Consider the following 23,097-nt stretch of genomic DNA (forward strand, 5'->3'; position numbering starts at 1 on the left):
AAAGGAGCCTGGACACCTGGACCTCAAATGCAAACACTTGTCGGAGCACATGTAATGCATATTATGCTGGGAACATTGGTGCTGCCTGGCCAAAGCACATAGAGCTGGAAGTATTGGAGGCTCACAGGTAAGGCATAGAGGAGGACTGCTCCCTAGTGTGTCGACTGCCTGCAAAATGCTCCCATTTCTGAATTGGGTTGTGTGTTTATCCTGGCGCTTGTGTAATTCAAAATGCCAGACCAGAACATGTAGTGGGCAGAGTCTGTGTGCACGTGTATGTGCTCAGAAGGAGGTGGAGTAGGCTCATGCTGCAGAAGCCCAGACATCTGAAGTGAGGGAGGAGCAATCATCTTCTGTCTTTGGAACTTCAAAGCTTCTGGTGTGGCTTCCAAAACTTCTTACAGTAATGGGGTGGGGGATTTTTTTAGTGGCTTTTGTTTTTTGATTTTTTTTTTTCTTTTTTGGTTGTAGTGGTTTTGGTTTATTTGGTTTGGTCTGGTGTGTTTGGTGGGGGTTTTTTTGTGGTTTTTTGTCTTTTGGCTTTTTTTTTAAATTTAGAGGAGGGAAGGAACTGATTAGTAAAGTCCAGAGGAAAATGAGAGAAAAAACCACTCCTTCTGGTGCTTGCCTTTAAAACTACTGGGCACTGACTCATCCCAGCCAGGATAGTAATTTCATGTTCCTGAAGAAGGGCAAGAGAGAACATGTGTCAGAGGGGATACTTGCAAGGATGAAGCCAGAGGAGCTGGGAGAAAAAGGGATGATAATTTGACTTAACTGTGGTTCCCCAGGAAAATGAGCAGAGATACAACTTTATGCCAATCCCATGCTCCTGGAGTTTGACAACTATGGATTTTTTTCCCCTGTGTTGTTTCCATCAAAGCTGATGCTAAATATTTGGTCCAGATAGCTGGAGTAGCACCTATCTCTTCTTTGTTGCTGAATTTAGGTCCTGGTGTTTGAGCTGCAACATCTGAATGTGTCTGGTCACTTGACTGGCATTTCAGCAGGTTTTCTAAGACTGATCTCCAAATCATTAGAGATGTGTCATGTACTGAACAAACCAGGTGAATTTTGAGCATTGCATCATCTTAATCTAGTACTGAGTTTTGGACTCCTCTTCAAAATGCTTTGTTAAATCAATGTCAGACTCTTGGGTATGGAGAAGAGAGCTCAACTGTGGTTTTTTTCCATCTGAGATCTTGGGTAAGAACACAGGCAGAGAGGAGTGCTCAAATGCCAAGTTGGTTTTGTGAAAGGCTGCAGAACCTTTGGCATTTCTCACTCTGGGCATGTTTGCTCCTTCATGAGCAGATGCTGCTGCTTCTTCATCTAGTTGGAAGGGACTTGCAAGCCCATCAGCTTGCAACTGCTTCTCCATAGCAGGAGCCAAAAGCCCTTTCCAGTAACCACTTCGTTCGGCCTGTTCCTTGCGTTTTGCAAAGGTTTGGAAAAGTGCTTCATAAAATGGAATCAGCAATTTAATAACAAATTAAACATTTTTGTGAACCTTCCAATGCTGATTATGGTTTTTCTAGCCTGGCTAAAACCAAGAGCGGCCTCTCTTTGTGGTGTGGCTGCTGCCGAGACATGAAGCCACGTGGAAATTAAATATATAGTTTTCAAATGTCAGCATAGGTCAAGGCTTTGTTTAAGAGTGGGCAAAAGGCAGTGGGTGGTTTAATTACTTCTTTTTTTAACCCCATGATGAGATACAGCACTCCTAAGCAGTTGTGAATCACATCGCTTCCTTGGGCTCAGCTGATAAGAGTGTTCCTGGGTGATGAGGAAGATTAGAGGCTTGTCTGGAGGGGGTCCAGAGTGCTGTGAGCTGCAGTGTTACCACTCAGAGCAGAGGTGTTCCCTGTGGATACTGAGTAAAACATTCTGAGGGAACTGTAGGAGCAGCTGGACGGACAACACCAGCCACCTGGATGATAAAAGAAGAAGAAGAAAATACTGAAGCAAGGATGTTGTGGTCTTGAGCTAGCCAGAGCTAAGATTAGTGTATGCGTGAAAAGAATCACAAGGTCAAGCTGGAAAGCCGCTTGAAGCATGGCTGTTCTCTGGAAGCAGTCACATGGGTGTGTATGGTGTGTGGGTGGATAAGAAGCATCTGGCTGGCTGGAGAGCTTGGACCCAGAGTCGGTGTAGATAGATATGGGGTAATAAAGTTACAAGTGAGTTCTGCCGGGACAAAAGTCTGTCCCATTTGAATTTATTCACTGCAAATGGTGCAGTGTGAGGAATTTTTTCTGCAGGGAACTGATGGGGAGCTGCTCCTATGCCATATGTCTGTTCTGCCTCACTGCATGCTGCCTTCCCCTGTTCAAAAACCTGGATGCTGCAAGTGAATTGGGGACAGATTTGCAAATGCTGAAAGACACGGGTTGGACTAGTACCACAGAGCTTAAGGTTACAGCTGGGCAGGTATGGTAGGGATTGAGGTTGAAAAAAATGAGTGAAGAACCTCCACAGCAGCTGTATGTTCTTCAGAATCAGGTCCTTGAGCAATCAGTTTCCCTGGCTGTGGCAAACAGAGTTGGGGCTCTAAACCCTGTGCCTGGACTCCCTTGCTAGACTAGGGAGGCAGAGGCATTGCTGAAAGTGGATCTATCCTGTTCATCCCTTTCCTTTGGCTGCAAGGGAACCACCAACCACAGTTGATAAATTCCATGTGTAATGATAAACTGACAGTGAAATGTGGGCACCAAACTGTACTTTTGGGCTAAATTTTGGACTGGTACGTTGAAGGTTTTTGTGATTCTACAGAAGTCTAGGCTTCTGCTACCTTTGTGTAGTCTGTGTGTACATGTATGTGTGTATTTTACCTTAGATAAGCACTTGCTGCTATTAGGACTTGGGGATTGGTCTGACAGAGTCCCATTTTACCTGACCTATCTCCAGATCTGCTGGATGTCCTGAAAAGCCAGAGCATTCACATGTGCTGGGAGAGACAGGAGCTCAAACATTCATCGTTGAACTGAATCCAAATTTTCTGCTTTCTCGGAGTGTGCTTGGCCTGTAGGTTGGAGGATGTGTGAGTAGGGTGGCAGGGGCAAGGGGTGCGTGGAGTTTGAAAGCTGCCTCCAGCTTTACATAACATGTTCGGGGTACACTGGCAGGAGTATGAGACCCTAGGCCTCTCAGGCAGCTGCCGTGCTGGTCAAGCTTGATGCCATTGACTCCTTGACCAGCTGTTCACTAAACCAGGATGCTGAATACTGAACTATTCACAAGAGCAAATTCTCTGGTATTTGCTGGTTTCTATAATGGGTAGGCTTTTTGAGGAAGAGGTGGAGGCTTCTGGCTACTGTTGGTAAAATGGTTTGCTCAGCTGCTCTGTGGAGCCATGAAGGCAGCAGCATAAACTCGAGAGGGGTGCTGAAGGAGGCCAGTCCCATGGGTAGCTGGGGTTTGTGATGCCTTACATCACTGTGTGGAGCTTCCTACGGCCAGCTAGGGTGCAGAGGAAGGTGATATAGCTGAGCACTGACTGAATGGCCACAGGAGATAGTTGGAGTCTAGGGGAGGAGCATGAGAGCCCAGCAGTGGAAGGTTAATGTGTTGACTGTCACCAAGGTCCATGCACCAAGGATCATGGACAGGAGAGAGCACCTCCTTATATGGAGCAGCACTGCCTCCAGAACGGTGACCCAGTGACCAGCTTGAGCAGGCAGAAGGTAGTTGGGAGTGCTCTTGTTTCAGTACACCAAGACACCAGCTGAATGCTGCACCATGCACTCATGGACTTCATTGAAAGTAACTTCTCCTGACTTAGGTAGCTTTCACTCTTACTTGCTTGTGTACCCTTACAACCTTTACCCTTCTTCCCTTCAGTGCATCGCATCTGACACTGGGATTGAGCAATCACATCTCTATAACCCAGGAAATTCCAAACCTGAAAGTTCTTAGAACAAAATGTTAACCTTCCTGCCCTGCATATCCTGTACGCTCTGTTGTGCAGGTCATACACTGAGCAATAGGCTACACTGACAAGGAAAACAGGAATAGGGAATGTTGCATACTCAGAATTTGGCAGAGTTAATCTCAATGTACAAACTTAACCTGTTGGTACTTGCTCATATTTGAGGGGTTTATTTCTCTGCTCTAACAATAAGTATTGCTGCTTTTCCCCTACCATACAGATTGTAAACAAATGCAAAGTTTTGAAGAACAGTTTTTCTGGAGAAAAGTGCAGCTCGTGACAAGTTGCATTTCTGTTTAACACTTAGAAATGTCAAATCCCTAAAGTACTTGAGGAACTTACTTACAGATGCTGGTGGAATCGGCTAGCCCTTGTCACTCAACCTCTCTTTGAGCTGTAATCCAGGCTGCTTTAGTAGCCTAGCTGTCCAGAGACTACAATGAGCTTGAAGTTGGCTGCTCCTGCATTTCACTTACCAGGCTAACACTCTTCGCTCTGACACTTTCTCACCTGAGATTGCTTTACCACCACTCAGCTTCATAAGTTCCAGTGGCCAAATTCTTTTTGTAACCATCTGTTACTGTCGGAATCAGGTAAAATTAAGGCATTTTTTACCCTCATGACATTATTTAGGAAAGCAAGTGTTACTACTTGGTTGGATAGTAATTTCTGAGCACCAGAGCACTGCATGCAACACAGCAGCTGTTACATATTCAAGGATGAAATTCCAATAATAGTATGCTACATAATCTCTGGATAAATATTTATGTTTGTGAAGGTTAAGTGACTTGGAGTACTGTAAACTCCGGACTTCTGGGTAGGCCACTGCAATTTAAGCCTTCTTGCAGTGACCTAACAATGACCTCTCTCCCAGTCTAGGGGCAGAGTAACTGCTGGTGGAAAAAATTAGGACTGGATCTTGAGGCCTCTGCTGAGCAATAACGTAGTGGGTAAAACACATCAGATGTTATTTGAACCCAACTGCTCATCTCGGAACCACTTCTCATCTCTAACACTGTTTAAACTTCCTTGAAACTTCTTCCAGTGTAACTTCATTCACAAACCCTGCATGATGTTGTCTCAGCACTGGTATAAGAGGGTGAAAGCCACTTGTGGATTACAAATAGCATATGACAAGCTGCTACTTGGTGTTTTATTTGTGTGATGGACGGTTATCCTCTTCTAATCTGCAGGCACAGCTTAAAGGTTGTGATGTGTTTAACTTGCTTCAGAAATGCAAGAGAAACAAGAGGCCAGAGTACTACTAAAACAGTTGTACAAGGTGGGTCCCATTAGGATCCTTAGTTCAGGGCCTCTCAGCACTCATGAAGCAAAAATACCCCCAAACTAGGCAAAGCTGTGGTTTTAGTGAACTCAGCAGAGCTGGGATTTGTTCCAACCATTTAACCTAAGTGTGTTTTCAGAAAGTTGTGTAATCCCTCATTTGCTTCCTAAACTACATTCCAGAGGGATAACAGATATAGCCTTACTCATTTTTCTCCAGCTCACTAATGCCATTATTTCCCACCTAAAACCAGAGAACAGAACTCCATTCAATACGGCTCACAGACTGCTTTACACTCCTGCCTGTTGATAGTGCATTAGGAATGACCCCATCCGTGCTAGATAGAAGAGCAATCCAAAATGACGTCTCATCTTAATCCAAGCTGGGAGGAAGTATTTCACTTGCTGTTTTGAAGCACTGGAGTGCTTTAGACTCTTGTCGTCTACTGAGAAAACAGAATGCACCCTTGGCCTTTCAGAAGTGAACCATCCTAAATCAGGGCTCTGTTGACTCAGTTCTACTTGCCCAAAGGTAACACACAGGCAAAGCCATGTCTGAAAGCCCAGTTTATTTCTCTGCCATTCCACCATGGTTGGTAGCTGTAGTCAATACTTACTATTATGTTAGAAGAAAGAACAGTATCAGCAGGTTTATTGCTTACTAATGCCATGTTGAGGATTGTTTATTTTATCTGGCAGATGATATCTAAAAGAATGGCTTTAGGACAACAATATACATTTCAGTCTGAGGAACTCATTAATAATACTTTAATCCACAGGAGTCTTAAGTTTTATTTTGCTTTACTAGGCATTGGGAAATTTTTTTTCTTGGCTTGTCCTCTCTGAACTTGCCGAGCACGAGTCCCAAATCCCAGAGACTGCATTGATTCTGTTAAGTACTTCTGGCCAGGAGAGATGCACAGCATAACCAACAGTTTAGCATCGCCTCCTAAAAGCAGGGAAAAGGCAAAACATACTTATTTACCTCATTTTCAGTAAGTTATACACTGGTAACGTATTGATCTACACAACAGTAAGCATAGGTTACCATTGCTTTTATGAAGCAGAAGACTGCTCGTGAAGAAAGCTGTTGAAAACAGACAGCCCCTTCAAGGGGAGTCTATATCTAACAGTATGATATTTACCCCCAAGTGTTTTACAGTTTGTAACTTAGATTTTTTTCTCCTTATAACTTCATCAGTTAATCAGCACGTATGTTGTGGGCCTGAGCACTTCATTAAGTTTTACCAAACGTTTTGGGGCAATGGCAAAATAGCTTATTTGTGTGACAATAAAACAAAACAGACTCAGAATGTTTACCAGGAATGATCTAACAAAGGAGGAAATTGTCATTTTCAACATTTGATATAAACAGTGTCACCAAAGTCATACACCAGGCGTGGTTAAAACCAAGCTCAGAGCCTACATACAGCCTCTAAACTCACTTCTCTTTTTGGCTTTCCCTTTTCACAGTAGAGACTCCAGCAGTAGGTGAAATTCAAAGTTTAAGCAAAACTTAATAGTATTTCAGAAGCTCTGAAGAACTATTACCTCATTCACTGTCAGTGCCTTGGAGATTAAAAGCATGAGGGCTAATATTTTCTGGCTGAAGAAAAATGGACTAATATACTATAAAAATGGACACAAATCTGACATTACTGCAGGAGTAACACTTGCTTTAAAACTGCTTCTGCATTGATGAGGAGCTAAAGAAGAGGAAGTGTCCCAAACACAGAAAGAAGTTGTAGCACGGTACCATGTCCTGTCTTTCTCCTTTGTCTCACTGCTACAGGGCACAATATTAAGGAATGTGCAATTACTTGATTATACCCTGTAGTAATAAAGACTGAAGTTTAACTTGTCAACTGTACCTGACATGAAACACCAGTGAAATGCAATTTTTAACCTTTAAATGATCCTATTGAGATGTTCCTCAAATGAACCTTGGAAACAGCAAGGTTTAGCCAAATTCAGGAAGAGTTCAGAACCCGCACTGTGTACTCACACACTGGCTCCAGGACCAGAGTCTTTGAACAGAGGCCACATACAAGCAAGGAGTACAAGATCATCCTCTAGTTTTACACAACAAAGGAAGGTAAAAATTCTAGGAGGAGAAATCTATAGTTAAACAGAAATCAGAATAATCCCTCACCTACGGAGTCCTGAAGCAGATGGGTAAGTTTGCTGTTCCGATATGGGACATGAGACCGTTGCTCTGCTATTGCTCCAAGAACGTCGGCCAGGGCGGACAAGCTGCGGTTAATAAACGATGTCTCTCTCAGTGCTGCCCCTGTCACTCCAGACATACCTGGTACAGTGTAGACAAAGGCAATGGTAACACTAAGCTGCTTCAAACTGTAATGTGGGGAAAATTCTGTTGCTGTATCATCTGCTTTTGACTCAACATTTTTAAACACAAATTCTGAACGACGACTTCCAGCCGACCCATGCCAAAAGCAAGATGCAGTGGTTTTTCAGTCTGGAATGCCAATAAATTGTTTAATACTCTACACACTCTTTTGAAGAACCTTCTTAAAGAAGGTTCAGTGTCTACAGATGGTCTGAAGCATCTCATGTTAAAGTTGATCTCTTCATCTGTACAATGCACTTTGGCTTCATATGTATTAAGAACAAGGAATCGAGAACATAGGAACACCTTAAGATCAGACAAGACAAAACACCAGTCCACAATATCCCCAGAAAGAAGTCTGTTTTGTTTCACCATTTTTTATAATAGGTAACTGCCCCATCTGTATCCCTTAGGAAAAAGAGGGGAGGCACTGATGGCACAAGCTGCAGAAGCAAAACTGTATAGCAGACACAAGCGTGAGGGGTTTGTGCTCACCCAAGGCTGTGAGGTGGTGGTTTATGGCATGATTTGCTATAAGGAAATGGATAAAGGAAAATTATGCCCTTCTGCCACCCAAGCAGCATGGTGGTATGTAGCTATGCTGCCCCTGAGCAACACTGGAAAGGTTTGTTCTATGCAACACATTGCACCAACTCAAAGAGGTGCTCCAAGCTCAACTCTGATCAGTCTGGATGAGTGTGCAGTTAAGAGTAATTAATTCCTCCTGCCCATTTGAGGAAGAGAAATTTGCTATTAGCATTTAGTATCACATTATTCAAATTTGAGTTTTGTTCAGGACAGTGGATGAGGTACAGAAGTGATCTGCAATCACTTCTCCTTATCCAGAGCACATGATCCATGTTAGGCAGAGCTCACAGTAGTGGGCTGATCAGATAGGGCTAACAGTTTCCTCTTCTGCCTACTCTCCCACCTCTAGACAGGTACAGGGAGCTGCTAGAGATCCTGTCTTTCCCATAGGGCAGCATTTTCCAAACTGGGAGGACAAACGAGGAGTTCAAGAGGCAAATGTGAAAAGGCACAGTAATAGCAAAAACCCCTGAAGTCTGGACAATGAGGAGAAATGCGACTGTGGGAGAGGATGAGGTTAGAGTGGTAGAGTCTCTTGTCAGAGAGACATGGAGCAAAAGAGTTTGGAAGACTTGCCAAAGGGTGGACAACAATCTGTGACAGGATGAATCTCAGGCTAACATTACTGGGGCCATTGTGTATACAAACATCCCCAGACTTCTTTTATTCAAGGAAAGGTGGACTCCTGAGACAACGGACATCACCCTAAAGCAGAAAACTGCAAATAGGTGAGGGGGTACTTGTTTAAACTGCTCATTATCTGCATTTGGTTAGATGAACTTCCACGGAAGCATGTAGCTGAGTTTTCAAACTGAAACCTAGTTTGCCAGAAAGGCACCACTTGGCCTGTAAATGACTCAGGATGGCTGTAGAGCTAACAAGGCAGGGTGCTGAAGTGTGTGAGAAGCCTGATGTACTGCTGCTCCCTTAGATTTGCTGACATTTTAAAAGAGTTATGAGTTAACAGCTGCCCTCACTTTTACCAGGGTAAATTCACCAGCGCAGCTGATGGCAGAGGGCAGTCTGCTGTGTGTGCTGGGCCACATCTAACACTGATGTTAGCACAGCTCTTCTGGCTTCACTGAAGGATCTGGCCTGCCGAGCCCCAACCCAAGGAAATGCTTGTCCTGGTTTAACTGAGAGAACAAACACACACCCTGTTGCAAAATTACATGTTTTCAGCATTTAGAGCAAATGAAAAAAAATAATGTATTATATTAGGTTTCTCTGTAGAACAAAAGTTTAACAGTGAGCAACAGCAAGAATTCTTGGCAGTAAAGTAAAAGACTCTTTCATAATACTGGTTCAGTTTTCAAAACATTATTTCTGGAATGGTACATCTGGCTGCATGGTTTTTCTTGGTAAGAAAGCTTGTCCTTTAGGAAATAATCAAGTTTTTTAAATTATTGTGTGCATAGAGGAGGCAGGAGGAGGAAAATGCTTTGAAGAAACAACAAAAACAATATTATCTTTTCAACACTAATTTCCACAAAAAGGCAGAAAACCCTACACATGGTGATATCAATTATTACAGATATTTGTAATACTTAAATAATTTATGCACTTAAAACATTTCTGTACAAAAACATGCTACTTTCCAGAGCAGAAAAACAGGCCTAATAAAACCAGTTTAAACAAATAATATACTTATGGGTAAATACCCTGGGCTTATTTAAAGCTTATGCAGTCAGATTTTCAGTTATACTGTACCAGTGTAAAACTGGAATAATCAGCCCTCAAAATTTTTTTTATGGCAGGATCTGTGGGTTTAAATGAGCCTGGTATGTGAGCAGGGTAGCATGTACCCCTCCATAAAGAACTAAAGGCAACTGTTGTAACCTAGATCTGGGACGATCCATGCCCACAAGCAGGTACATTCCCTTACCGACACACTCACTACCAGCAAGGTCCACCAGCTGCAGTCTAGTTTTGACTTGCTTAATTTTCTCAGTTGCTTCGACTTGCACTGGTGAAGAGGTTCCAGAGGAAGAGGTAGATTTACTATCTCTCGTTTTTTGTGGAAAGGTGCAGGAAACCTCTTTATTTAGTCTCTGACTGGCTTGTTCATCTTCCCATGAAGTACCTGTTTAATGGAAAAAGCAAATAAGGAGAGCTTCTCACTGACACTGGTAATTGAGATAGGGGGAAAATGGGACATCAATAGGGGATATACAGTATCTGCTGTTTAAGACTATTCTAACAGAAGCAATATACAAGTCAGAATCCATGGCAAGGCAGGCTGAATCACTTTTTCTATCTTATTTAAGGTTTTACTTATCAAACTGATTGTACCGATTGGTAACAAGTTCTGGTGTAGGTTGTGTTGTATACAATGTGGAAAGCAAGAAAGAGGAGTTCAGTAAGGCCTTTAAGGAGGTATTTTTTTCAAGTTTTAGACTGACTGTAACCAAAGTGAGATTTTGGATCTTTGGGAGCAGTAGGCTCTGAAGTCTGATTCTGTGTATTAGAAACATAACTTGCTGATGCTCTGGCAAAAAAAAAAAAAATCCTCATCCTGCCTTTTCTATTTCGTCCTTTCCTGCTGTTCCCCCTAGACTTCCTTCAGCCCTCATATCCCACTGCTGGATCTACAAATGATAAGCTATTAGCCTAAATAGTATTACTCCCATTTGTCCAGGTTGGTTACCTACTACTATCCTTCGTCTTCCTCAGCAGCAGCATCTGGCTTTCACTCTCTGCTGAGAAGGAAGACAAAGACAGATTCTCTTGGAAATCTGCTTTCACATTAGCTTAGCAGGAATATATTTAAAAGGGATTTCCCAATGCAGTTTTGCTTTTTAATTAGTGTTTTGGTTTTCATCCATCTCTCTCTTTCTCTCTCTGAAAGACATAAAGGAATAAAAGACACATACTCTGCTACAGGTCATAGAGACAACAGACTTTCTTGGGTGTTTAAAGAGTCTAGGTGGAATAGTACAAAGTTTCCAGCTGCAAAACTTGAGTAAAGAGCAGATGACTTGTGTTGCAGAGCTCTGTACTTCTCCAAGTAGGCTGCTGCTAAAACCCAAGCTGGATGTTCACAGTGTAGACAGAGCAGCTGTGTTGGTTTACACAGAATAAATGGCTTCAGGCCATACAGTGTCAACTAAGTGGTCTCTTCTTTAGTTTTAGACAACAAAATTAAGAAACAGCTCTCTTCAAAAGACAGATAATACATGCTAAAACACCTTAATCAAACCTGAAAAAGTGCTGGCTTGTCAACCCTGGCTTTAGGTGCTGAACTCACCACAGATTTTACAACCTTTTATTTAGTGACAGATATCTGGTGGTGTGGTATTTGACAATTGCACCTGGCTTTTAAATCAGGATCTTCTCCTTTTACACAAGACAGAATGCGCTATCACACATGCTGTCACACTGTTGCAGTGCAGTGTTGCAGTGTTGCTCCGTCCCCCTACAGGGCACATCTTCATCCATGCGCTGTGAGCTGAAAGCCCGAGTCTGCATTCAACAATTACACATTTCTACAGAGCTTTGCTGCCAGACAACATGCCACAGTGGAGTGACTGCAATTAGAAGTGGCAAAGAGAATTCTGGACTAGACAAGATGGCTGGTACCTAACAGTGCAACACTGAGTTTTGAAAATTGTAACATCTGCCTGACTGACAAGAATCTGGAGCTGCCTAGAGCTAACATCTGAAACACTGGAGCTGCAACTTCTGAAGTAACTGTGTCTTTTGGCAAGGCCTGTAGGTAAGTAAGGGCACTGTTTGTTCTGCTTTGCTGATACTGGTGGTTTAATTTCTGATAGCAATCTAAGGGAAAAAATGTGAAATATTTCCCACTTTCTAAAATCATACTGTTGTTGCAGAGTATGAAGAGCGCTGGAAACAGAGAGCCTAATTATAACATAAGCAAAAGAAAATAAAGTTAACTCCAAAAATCCCAAAAGCAATAAACAGGTAAGTCTTGGTGTGGTAATGAAAAGTAGAAATAGAGATGTTGCCACCATATATAAGACAACTATATTGTCTTTTCATGCAGTGACCTATTACTAACAGTTCAAGAGACTGAATTTAACGGACTTTTTTGCAAGGTAGGAGGTAAAACAATTTGATTATTTCTCACCCAAAAGCGTATCCAATCCCTATAATGCATGGTTAGCTTTACCACAAACTTTGTATGACATGTAATTATTCATTCTAAGTGATTTAACTACTTTATCTATCTTACTGAGATCTTAACTCTCTTATGACTTACTGACAACAGTTATTCATTAGTTGCTCCATGCTATAAAACTCCAAGAACTCTGTAAGTCAAGACATGTAAAGAAAAGTGGTAAGTTTTTATGAAACTCAAAGTTTCAGTAGCATTCAAACATCCAAGTGGTCTGTTATTTAAGAAGGTATGTAGAAGTTAGAAAAATGGAAAAGAACTGAGGGAATGTATCAAACATTGGAAAAAGGAAGAAAAAACAGTATGAAAATCTCACAGTCCACAGACTGGCTCTAGATGCATTTTAGTAACATCCTACTTACCAAAGTTATCTCCAAAGACAATTGTGGTTATGGTCAATGTCACTACCAGATGAGAACGAGAGGAGTGAGCATGCACCAGTGTTGGGTGCCTGACTCTCAGCTGTAGGCCTTTCTTGACTAGATGTAAAAATTCGGATGCATTTTCAACGGTCCTAAGAAACAAGAAGGATATTTAACTGACTCACAGGAAAAATCACATGAGAAAGCTGACAATTTAGGTGAGAATCTCAGCATTTCCACGTCCCTGCTCTTCTCCTTATACTGATCTCAGTTTTGAGCTGCACAAACAACTCTATATAGATTTTTCCAGGTGGGATATAGTCCAAGATGAAAATTCAAGACAAAAGCTGTGATGTAGTCCTGAAAGTGCTGCAGAAGTGGCCTGTTAGCCTTGCAGGTCCATAGTTACTGTAGCTCAGCTCTTGAAGAAACTGAAATTTCTACATCTCCACACTTTGGAAGAGAAGACATAGGTTTAGACATCGCTGGAATCTCTGGTCTTACAGAGATGGATTTGTCCAGTTTATGTTGAGGTAGCTCCTTTTCTTAGGTAGTATGAGGCAAAACCCCCCAAAATTTCTCTGGGCCTCTGGAAATCATATTTCACATTTGGAATGAAAACCAGAATCCCTGGAAAAAAGTTCAATTCCACTGTTCAGTGTCAGAATAGATAGGCATAAGTTCCTATAGACCATTTTATCTTGTACTATCTGTTTACTTTTCCAGTTAAAGGAAGTACTGCAAATATTATCAGTCAAAGGGCAAAGACCTAACACAGAAAGTGAAATTAATACAGAAAGTGAAATTAATACAGGAAGTGAAATAAACTGATTAGCTAAAGAAGAAAATCACTATGATTTTCCCTAGGTTTGCAATGTTTAAAACAAATGAGGAAAGATTGCCTACCCTTTCCTTTCACCGCATTGCCTTCTTCAATAATCATTCAAGATACAACACCTAAACATTAGTTTTTAGGTGGGGATACGAGTTAGGACTGCCTGGTGACTGAATGTCCTGTAATAGCAGAATCATAAATAACACTCCTGACAGGCCACAGGCTTGGTTCCACAATGCTGCAGTCAGCAAAAGCAAGCATGTGATAAAAGGCAAGGTCTTCATTATTTAGATTTGGCTGATTTTATTAAAGGTCACACCGGGCAGAAACTTATTTTATGTTAAGAGCCATACTTGAAGAGTTTAGAGACAGAAGAGCAAAAGAAAACAAACTATGCCCAACTAAAGCAATTTCCTTAGAAAATAAAGCAAGGGCACCTGAAGAACAGAAAAGCACTTGGCCACACCATATTTATAGCCACTTAAGAGAAGCGGCCACCTAAAAGCAGTTCTTTGTGTATCCAGGACTGCATGAAGTAAATAATCACTACAGACTTCTCCTGTCAATCCTGAGCCACACGTTGGCCTCCCTCGTAACACCTCTTGGTAGAGGTACCACTGGTGATGTCTCCCTGTTTGGTTGACCTGGCAACAGCAGGGAAGCAGTGGCTCTAGTTCCTACAGTCAGAGCCTCATACTGGGGTGATCTGAGTATTGCCTCCAGTCAAAGGAGGCACATATCCTGCCTTCCCAAGTCTTGAACTGCATCTTCCAGTGGCTAGTCAGCCAGGACTGGATGCCCTGAAAGGGAAGCAGCCTTGGCTGGGATGCAGCACCAGACTGTTGGGTTCTGCAAGGTGCTGCTGTGCCCTATCAAAGGGGTCAGTGCCATGAGCTGCCACCCTACAATAAGCATTTGCAGAAGACAGGCCTCAGGGTGTGCTGTCAGTGCTTGTCACCTCCTGGACAGCTGCAGCTGGCTTTGGAGGGAAGCAGCATCCCCAGTGTTGTGAGCTTGGCACAGTAGCTCCTCAGCAGGACTGACAGAAATAATATTTAAGTATAATCTCTACGACTTTATGATGCTCTATATGCCGCACGTTCCAGGACCAGATTCTACAAAGAGAAGCCCTGTTGTGGTTAGGTTATGAATTTGATGCTGAATGTTCTCCAAAGTCAACCAAACTATAAAAGAAGAAAAAGACTTGAGGTTTTTGTGATTCACTAGGATGAACATGTTAGCAGGAAAGAGACTACTGTACTTTAATGGATATATGGAGAAGCCAGTGAGACCCAGCAGGCCAATATATTCTAGATGAAATATTATCATAAATGAGGATGTGTTTTTATTCAAAGCACCAGCTGTTTACTTTAGATTTTGGGCAGCTGGGTGGCCTCATTCAATGGTTCCCTTACTTTGTTTGGGTTTGCTTTTTCTTATTAACCTTTCTGTGTAATTATTAATATAACCTGTTTATGAATTGGAATTTTTTCACTGCTTGCATTGTAATTGAAGTACAAGTCCCTGTTTTTATTTATGTTTGCATTAGAATTTAGTATTAACTGATTGAGATAAGTGGTTTTTAAGAGGTTTAATTCAAGGTGCCAGGTTCCTTTAACATAAATTAAAATTTACAGAAATAAACAGAGCAGCCATTTTATTAACTAGAAGGACAAATGAAACCTTATTGCAGCTTCTCCTTCTTTTCTCTGTGGCACAAGTCCCACTACATCTCCCCTCTCCCCTCTCCAAAACCTACAAAAAGGTATGAGTCACCCACTAACTATACAAAGCTCCCTTGGGAAGTGGAGTAGGCACTTTCCAGGAATGAATTGAAGCCAGGCCAACATCCTAGTTACTGAAGTACCATAATTAAAAATTACTTAGAAGTTCTGATGAAACAGGAAAATTCAACTCCCCTCATGCCCACACTACATGCACCCATCTTCATTTCTTATGTCATACGGTTCTTTTCCTCTCTAGTCAAAGGAAAAAGATTAGCTCCTCCAAGAAAGATTCAGCACACACAGGTTAGGCTCTGCTCCCAGCCTCTTCTGGAGTTTTTCATTCCCTTAACAGCATAGCCTTAAGAAGATGCTAAAGGTTGGAGTAGAGTCACAGTTGGGGAAATCCAAGAACAGGGACAAAGAAAAATCCACCAGTCAGTGTAATACAGACAGAAAGGGCAAAAGGATTCATCACTTCAAACTCTGGTCACTTTTCACTCATTCCGTGCTCTTATGGAGCATGCAGAGTGCAATGAAGCATGCAGAATTTCTCTGGAAATCGTATTTAACCTCAAGACCAAAGAGCAGGCATACCCTGGATACAAAGGTTAATCCTTCCTAGAATATTACAGTGCTTATTGTTTCATAGAAAGAAAGAAGAGTTCTATAGCTCCCATAGGAAAGAAAGCCACCTGACAATTTCTCTGGGGTCCCACTTTTCCATGAGCAATTAAATGGGTAGAAAACATAAGTCAATAAATGTGTCTCACTAGGTAGAATAAAAGTATGTTTGCTCAATCCTCCAGTACATTCTTGTATTTTTATCAAGGTTTTCTGGCAATAGCATAAACCCATATAAACAAACAACTACTGGTCTGCTTATGTGACTAAGTCCCACAAGACAAAATTATTTCCACTGAGGGTGCATTTTATTTTAATTGGCATGGAGGAGGGATGCATTTCAAATATGACTGCTAACCTCCCTTGGAAAAGTAGGGATTGGACCATGACAAAGAATTATTACAGAGAAGTGAAGAAAAACATCATGTTTCCCCCAGAAACCTAGAAAACTATAATGCTGCTCTAAACATTTCAGTAGAGCAAGATGTTTCTTTTCACAAAGATTATTTGCTCAAGAAGCAGGACATTTTTTTATGTTTCTAGACATCCCTGTAACACACAAGCAGAAATGTTTCCCTTTGGAAACTGTTCTCATGCTGGGTGCTCACAGAGAGATGTCCAGTAGTTTAATTCCAGTGGATACCTGATTTTTTTCTTTCTGATGTTGATACTACTACCATAAGGCCCAAAGGAGGGCCACAAAAGTGGTGAAGGGGTTTGAGGGGAAGCCGCACAAGGAGCAGCTGAGGTCACTTGGTCTGTTCAGCCTGGAGAAGGAGACTGAGGGGAGACCTCATTGCAGTTTACAACTTCTTCATGAGGGGAAGGAGAGGGGCAGGAACCAAACTCTTCCCTCTGGTGACCAGTGACAGGACACGAGAGAAGAGCATAAAGCTGTGTCAGAGGGATTTACATTGGATATTGGGAAAAGGTTCTTCACCCAGGAGGTGGTTGGACCCTGCAATAGCGAATCTTGGGGCTGTCCTGTGCAGGGCCTGGGGTTGGACTCAATGATCTTGTGGGTCCATTCCAACTCAGGACATTCTATGATAAACACTAGTAAAATGAAGCATCTGAAACAGATTCCCTCTTGTTAATAGAGGAATTTTTATGAACACATGATTTTGAATGTCTAATTACCCAAGCTGTCTTACATATAACAAGAAAGTACTATACATTTGCGTTGTATACCACACATACATAATGCCAAGAATCACTCCCATGAGTACTAGACCAAGTCTGTAACGCTTAGTAAGTAAAAGAAGGCATTACAGTAAGTAGTAGCCCTAAATACCCTAGCTCTTCCTACAGTGTCAAATTGTGTAAATAAGAATCCAACTTATCATACACTGATGGTGGGAAAGTATACATCTTAAAAGTGGATGGTTAGAAGCTTAGCTGCTTCTTAGCTTTTAGTTTGAAGAACCTCCATTTTCAAGAACTATGGGTTCAAACCATATCAATGGTTTGCTAACATGCCAACGTATCAATTCCAACTTTAACACCTCCAGTTATGAAAACAGAACACTAAACAGTAGTAAAATGGATATTTGTATTAAAAGATCACTTAAAATCTAATTATTTTTACATTTTTTTAACTCCAACGCATGTACGGAAGGCTAACATTCTACAGCTGCTTAAAAATTTACAAAGAGTACATCAATTTCTATTATAATGTGTAAATTTTATCATTTAGTAAGACTAAATGGAAAGTGCTTTGTGACTCTTATTCTACAGCTGACAAGAAGAGCCATAGACCCAGCAACAAGAAAATATGCAGCAATCTTCAGGCATTCTGAGTAGAAGGCACTTAACATAGGAGTATAACTCAAACTAATTGTACAGTTATTTCTGGAAGTATTTTGACATTTGCAGTGAACTGTAGTCTAATAGACTGAGCCAACAGAAACAGAACTGTTCTTTTGCACATGATAAGGACTCATTGTTTAGAAGCAATCTCGTGCTTATAATGCAATTTTGTGACAGCTATGCATTGCATTAACACCAGATCATGTTTGGATGGCAAGGATCAAGTCATGTACTTACTCATGCGTAAGCAGTGGAACATCACTCTTTCCTTCTCTGGTTGTGACAACATCACGCTTGATGCTAAATACTTTTCCATAACTATCTTTGGCCAGAAGATCAAAAATTTCATTATTATACACTTCTACAACAGAAACCTCAACCCAGTAACTTCCTGGTGGCTTTTCTGAAATAAGCCTGGAAAATAAAAATAAGGGAAAAAAAAAAGAAGAAAAAAGCCAAAAAATGTTCAAGTCAAACCCCAAGTAAGCAACATGTAAATAAAGATTTATTCTTTAATTGTAATCTAATTATAATCTGATAAAAGTGCTTATTAAGTATCTGCAGCTGTGGCTTTGTCTCATCCATATGATAATGTTAAGATGAAGAATCAGAATATACAGTTAAGTTATACATGAAGCAGTATATAAAATTTAACTTTCCAAACAGCTGTACTGACTTAAATTGTTTTTCTCCACTAGCCTCCTGCCTCAAGAGTTCTTTTATATCATTTCTCTGCTGGTTGTTATTGCATTCAGAGCTCAGGGTATAAAATCTGGCAGAGTGCAAGCAATGAACAGACAGAGATGGCAAACTAGATCTGTAAGAAGTTATCTGTCCACAGCCTGGGAAAAGTAATAAATTAAGGGCTTGTCTATTCAGGTGAGTATTTACAGTTAGACAGTTATTCTCACACAAAACTGGATCTTTAATTTAGCTTATACACTTCTCCAAAAGAAACAGGCTTAGCTGGAAAAACCTCTAATGGCTCTTCTGTTATAACATAGCAGCACATCAGTTCGATCTTGTATTAGGTTCAAGTAAAAAAATTCTCAAAGCAGAAGCAGATTGTGGTTAAAAATTCTGCTATCCTTTGGGACTTAGATCTAATCTGGATCCTCTTCATCTATTCAATTGCCAATTTTCACTAAACTTGTAAGAACTTAATTATCTTTTGGACTCCACAACTATGGTTGAAACATTTTCAAAAGCTAATTAGGAGTCGGAAAGACAGATGGACAGATAACACACAGCAAGACTGCATAATCTTATTGTTTTAGAAAATCAGATTAAGCAGGAGAGAGACTAGAAATCCATATAAAAACTAAAAAATCAAATGGCAGTCAGAGAAGATATAAATATTAATCATTCTGAAGCTGAAATCTGTAATGATAAATACATTACAAACATTATTTCATTCTTTCTATAAAATTTAAGGTGACTACCACTGACAACAAGCCTTTACTTAGTTTTTACCTGAACACTTCTTGGGTAGCTCGAGGAATAATTCCAAGTTCTGATTCATCTTCTGTAGTGAATGCAAAGTTCCCCTCTACCTGTGGTCCCAACATTGTGTATGTCTTCCCACTTCCAGTTTGCCCGTAAGCCATGATACACACATTGTATCTGAAAATTAAAAGGGCTTTCATTTATTTTACTGTTACCAAATGTGTTTGTTAGGTGGCAAGTCAAAACCCAAACGATTTGGGAACACAAACTGAAACAAAAAAATAAATACACTGCCCCTGATTTCTTTCTGGAGATCTCAAAATCTGAAAGTAACTAAAGTATTGCCCATAACATCACCCAAACAGATTTTATTTTTTAAGCAGAGTTGAAGGGATGCTTTTAAGAAGTTGTTTCAGGGATGCTTAGCTTGGAATGACTGATGAGGTTAGATGTCCTGTCTGCCCAACTTCCAGTAAGTGCACTACTGAGCTGCTTGTAAATCAGCTTGTGAAGCACTGCAGTTTACCGGACAGCATTTTAAAGTAAACCATCAGTGGGTTTCATTTGTCTTACAGTGCTGTGCTGCAAACCACTGCACTAGTGTCTTAACAGCTGGGAACTCTTCATCTCTCATAGCCTTTTTCAGGCAGGCTCATCAGTCACAGCCCTCAGTCAGAGAAGACAGCCCTAATAATAAGAGGCACAAATTTTATACCAAAAGCATTAGTTCAGTACGAGCATGCACACAATGACTACTCTGGAATAAAGGCGGCAGGAACTGCTCTGATATGGACAAGTCGAAGATGAAAAGTGTACAACATTAGTGCAGAGGTACAGGCATCTATGAAACACAATTCACCATCTTCTGAAGTAGACAAGTAAATACATCTAATGCACAGAGCCCTGAAACTGCCTTTTTCACTGCACTGAAAATAATAAAAAAAATAGTCCACAGTTGTGAGCTCAGTTGTAGATGTCTGTGCTGTTCAGGGATCTGAACTTAGAGGTATGATTCCTATCTAGAAAGTGTGTTTCTAACCAGATCAAAGTCAACACCTTAAACAAAACAAGTGGGAGGGCACAGATGCATCTAGCCACAGGACTGCTTTGTAGGGAGGACCGATACTGTATTGTACTCCTTGGCTGCATCTGCTCTGCAGCACCTGCCAGAATCTTGGTGTTGACCATAGAACTGTGCCAGCAAAACCCTTGGAAGACATGTAGTTATGCTGGTAGGACCACTCCCTCCCTGGACTATCTTGTTTGTTCAGAGACACAACATTAGCAGAATCTCCATACACGAGGAGCACTTTGCTGTTTGCTGAAATTTCTGCTCTATTAGAGAGTCTCAAGAATGGACTTGCTCCTGTTCTGCCAGGGAGTAAAATTTCACTGCCTAAGCTACGTCCTCTGTGGGCAGACCTGAAACAGCTGCTTCTGGTTATGCAATGCTTTTCCTCATATCAAAAATGTTATTTCAAGCACATGCCATATTTCAATGAACACCCCTCATCTAATTGTTTTAAATGTATGGCTTCAAGTCATGAAATATTTACATGGCCACTGCAGCAATCTTTTGCATATTAAACATGCCTAGAAGCAATTATTTTGGGAGGATTATTTAGAAAGCTTTCTCTTGCTAGAAAGAAATGTGGGCTGATAAGCCACACAGCAAATACCTGGGTGACCTTTCTGGGGATGTGAAATCAAAGTTGCAGACAGTAAACTTATAGTAAGGTCCCTCCAGATTTTAGGATACAGAGTATAAAATAGGAGTCTAATCACAGATTTGATGAAGTAAAGGAGATAACTGTAACTGAAAACAAATAACACTGCAGCAAAATTAAATGTGATGGATATTAGGGCTGTAAATCTGAAAAGAGGACTTCTTGAAGTATTCACTGCTGACATGACTCTACTTGTATTTATGTCAGTAGAAAACATCACACTAACTTTAGTAGTTTTCAGCTAGACTAATAATGACCAATTTTCCCAATTCCCCTCATGCACACTGCCTGGCCACCTGTAGCTTATTGAGACTTCTAGCTCTGCTTCAATATCAAAGAGATCTTTGGAACCAAAATGGGAGCCAAAAATTTGCAGGTTGTAGTTTTCCTCAGGAAAAACAGAATTAAAGTCTTCTTAGAAGTCTATCAGACTTTCCCATAGTCCAGCTAATCAAATTTTCCTTAATTGTTGCTTGTTAGAAGACAGTAAACATCATGGACAAAATACTTCTGACAGGATATAAATGATATGATTAAAAGTTAAGTAGACAGGTGATTGGAACATTGAAGAGACAGATGCAAACTGGGTATCAATCAGTGAAAATTTCTCTGCCAAAGCCAAAACAGTATTTCAGTAAGCTCCCCAAATCTTCATTCGCGAAGCCCAGCCATGATTTCAGTAAGCTCAAATGAGCTAAAACTGGCCAAAGCAGTATTATATCTAAGTAGGTACAGGAGAGAATGAATTGTTGGGGGATTCAACAAGCACCAGATTACTATACATTTACCTATATAATAGTTTACTTCATTGATGTTCTGGTTCCAACATAAAGGTTTCAAATAAAAATTTTTTACTACGATTCACCAGATATTTTTCCTTCTCCTCTGCTTCTTACTGTATATAACAGTTATATTCTTGTTTAGAAAATTCTTACTGTCAAGCTAGAATACCAGTAGTTTTGTAGCACTCTCCTGAAAAGAGTGTGGGTGTTCACTATAGCAAAGTTATGACTAGGAGAAACACTGTTTAAGAAAATGAAAAGGAGGAGAAATGTATTTTCCTCTTTAAAATAAACAAAAAAGTTTGATTCTTCAATGCTGTAAAGAAATGCTATTTTACTCCCTTGCTGGTCCTGTATGACTCACTGTAAACTTTGAAGCCTGCTGTACTTTGTTTTGCATATGGAAAAATCTTTTCTTCCTGTATATTTATACTGAAAAATGAAACAATTCATTAAGAAAGAAAAATAAAGAAAAAATAAGGAAAAGGAGCAGAACACTCCTTTCCACTTAACCTAAAAGTTGTTACAGACCACTTTGGAACCCAGACTAAAACAATCAGGAGCAGCAAAGAGGTTCAAGGCTCAGACTAAGTATGTCTGTTTCCCATTTACAATAGGAAGGCTGCTGTGCTCATATGCACAGACTTACCTTCCCTGAAAATCTGCTCCTGTTTAAACAGCACTTCTGGAAGAACAAGACAGGTCATTTGTTTTTAATAACATTTCCTAACTGAAAACAAAAATGCTGGATTCTGGGACAGGATTCTCCCAATGTGAAAATTAGAAAGTGGGAAGTACAGCAGATCAAGGTACAAAGAGCGTATATCTGAAGACACTTAAGTGACATACTGAGCCAAAGCAAAATTATGTTCACTGCAAAAGGAAAAACAGGGGGAGAAAACAGTAGTTTTAAGACTTCTTTAAACTCCTCCAACCTAGGGGTCCCTAGGTTGCTTAGCTACAGAAGCTGTGGTTACTTATCACTGGTAAACAAGAATAATGTGGTATATGACTTCCCTCAGCCCAGGTAGCCCTTGGGCATATGCAAAGGGATGCAAAGGGATGTCTGGTATTTCCCAATATCCACAGTATCCTGATATACCTCTTTTAGGCCGCTTTTAAGAAATGGAGACTTGGAAACTTCAGACTGCCAGGAACAAGGACTGCGACAGTTCAACTCTGCCACTGTGGAGGGAAAGGAACTTTTTCCTCTACAGGGAGGGAAAGCTACATGACAGCTTTACCATATAATCAAGTGACATTGGAGCAGGGATGAAAAAGGAGCAGAAAAGAAGTTATGTACAAATCTCAGTTCAAGCCTGAAGGTTTATAACAGTATGCACTTTAAGGCTTCTTTGCAAGAATAGCTTAAGTTGGATCTAGTATAAATGAGAAATCACTTTATAAACTTAAGTGGCTAGAAGTAATTTCATATACTCGCTGGTGCTTGTTACTGATCAGTCTTGTATTCAAACTAGAATGCTGTTTTACCCCTGTGCC

At 40.7% G+C, this 23,097-nt stretch overlaps 1 protein-coding gene and 1 long non-coding RNA gene across 3 annotated transcripts in view; one reads left to right on the top strand and one right to left on the bottom strand.

Moving 5' to 3' along the window:
- Nucleotides 1–5,965: 5,965 nt before the first annotated feature.
- The window catches only part of KIF25 (kinesin family member 25), a 41,971-nt gene continuing 24,839 nt past the window's right edge, over nt 5,966–23,097 (bottom strand). For both annotated transcript variants that reach the window (XM_032684017.1, XM_032684018.1), the window contains exons 10-15: nt 19,116–19,265; nt 17,880–18,056; nt 12,651–12,802; nt 10,036–10,233; nt 7,365–7,520; nt 5,966–6,161 (exon numbers count right to left, since the gene is read on the bottom strand). In XM_032684017.1, the coding sequence (XP_032539908.1) occupies nt 6,004–6,161; nt 7,365–7,520; nt 10,036–10,233; nt 12,651–12,802; nt 17,880–18,056; nt 19,116–19,265 (991 nt within the window). In that variant the 3' untranslated portion in view covers nt 5,966–6,003. The remainder of the gene's footprint in view (nt 6,162–7,364; nt 7,521–10,035; nt 10,234–12,650; nt 12,803–17,879; nt 18,057–19,115; nt 19,266–23,097) is intronic.
- Nucleotides 11,573–17,633, top strand: LOC116784939. The gene is made up of 3 exons (XR_004356308.1): nt 11,573–11,865; nt 11,984–12,074; nt 17,571–17,633. It is a non-coding gene; the product is annotated as an uncharacterized LOC116784939 (long non-coding RNA).

Source organism: Chiroxiphia lanceolata, chromosome 3, assembly GCF_009829145.1.
Source record: "Chiroxiphia lanceolata isolate bChiLan1 chromosome 3, bChiLan1.pri, whole genome shotgun sequence".
Classification (NCBI taxonomy): domain Eukaryota; kingdom Metazoa; phylum Chordata; class Aves; order Passeriformes; family Pipridae; genus Chiroxiphia; species Chiroxiphia lanceolata.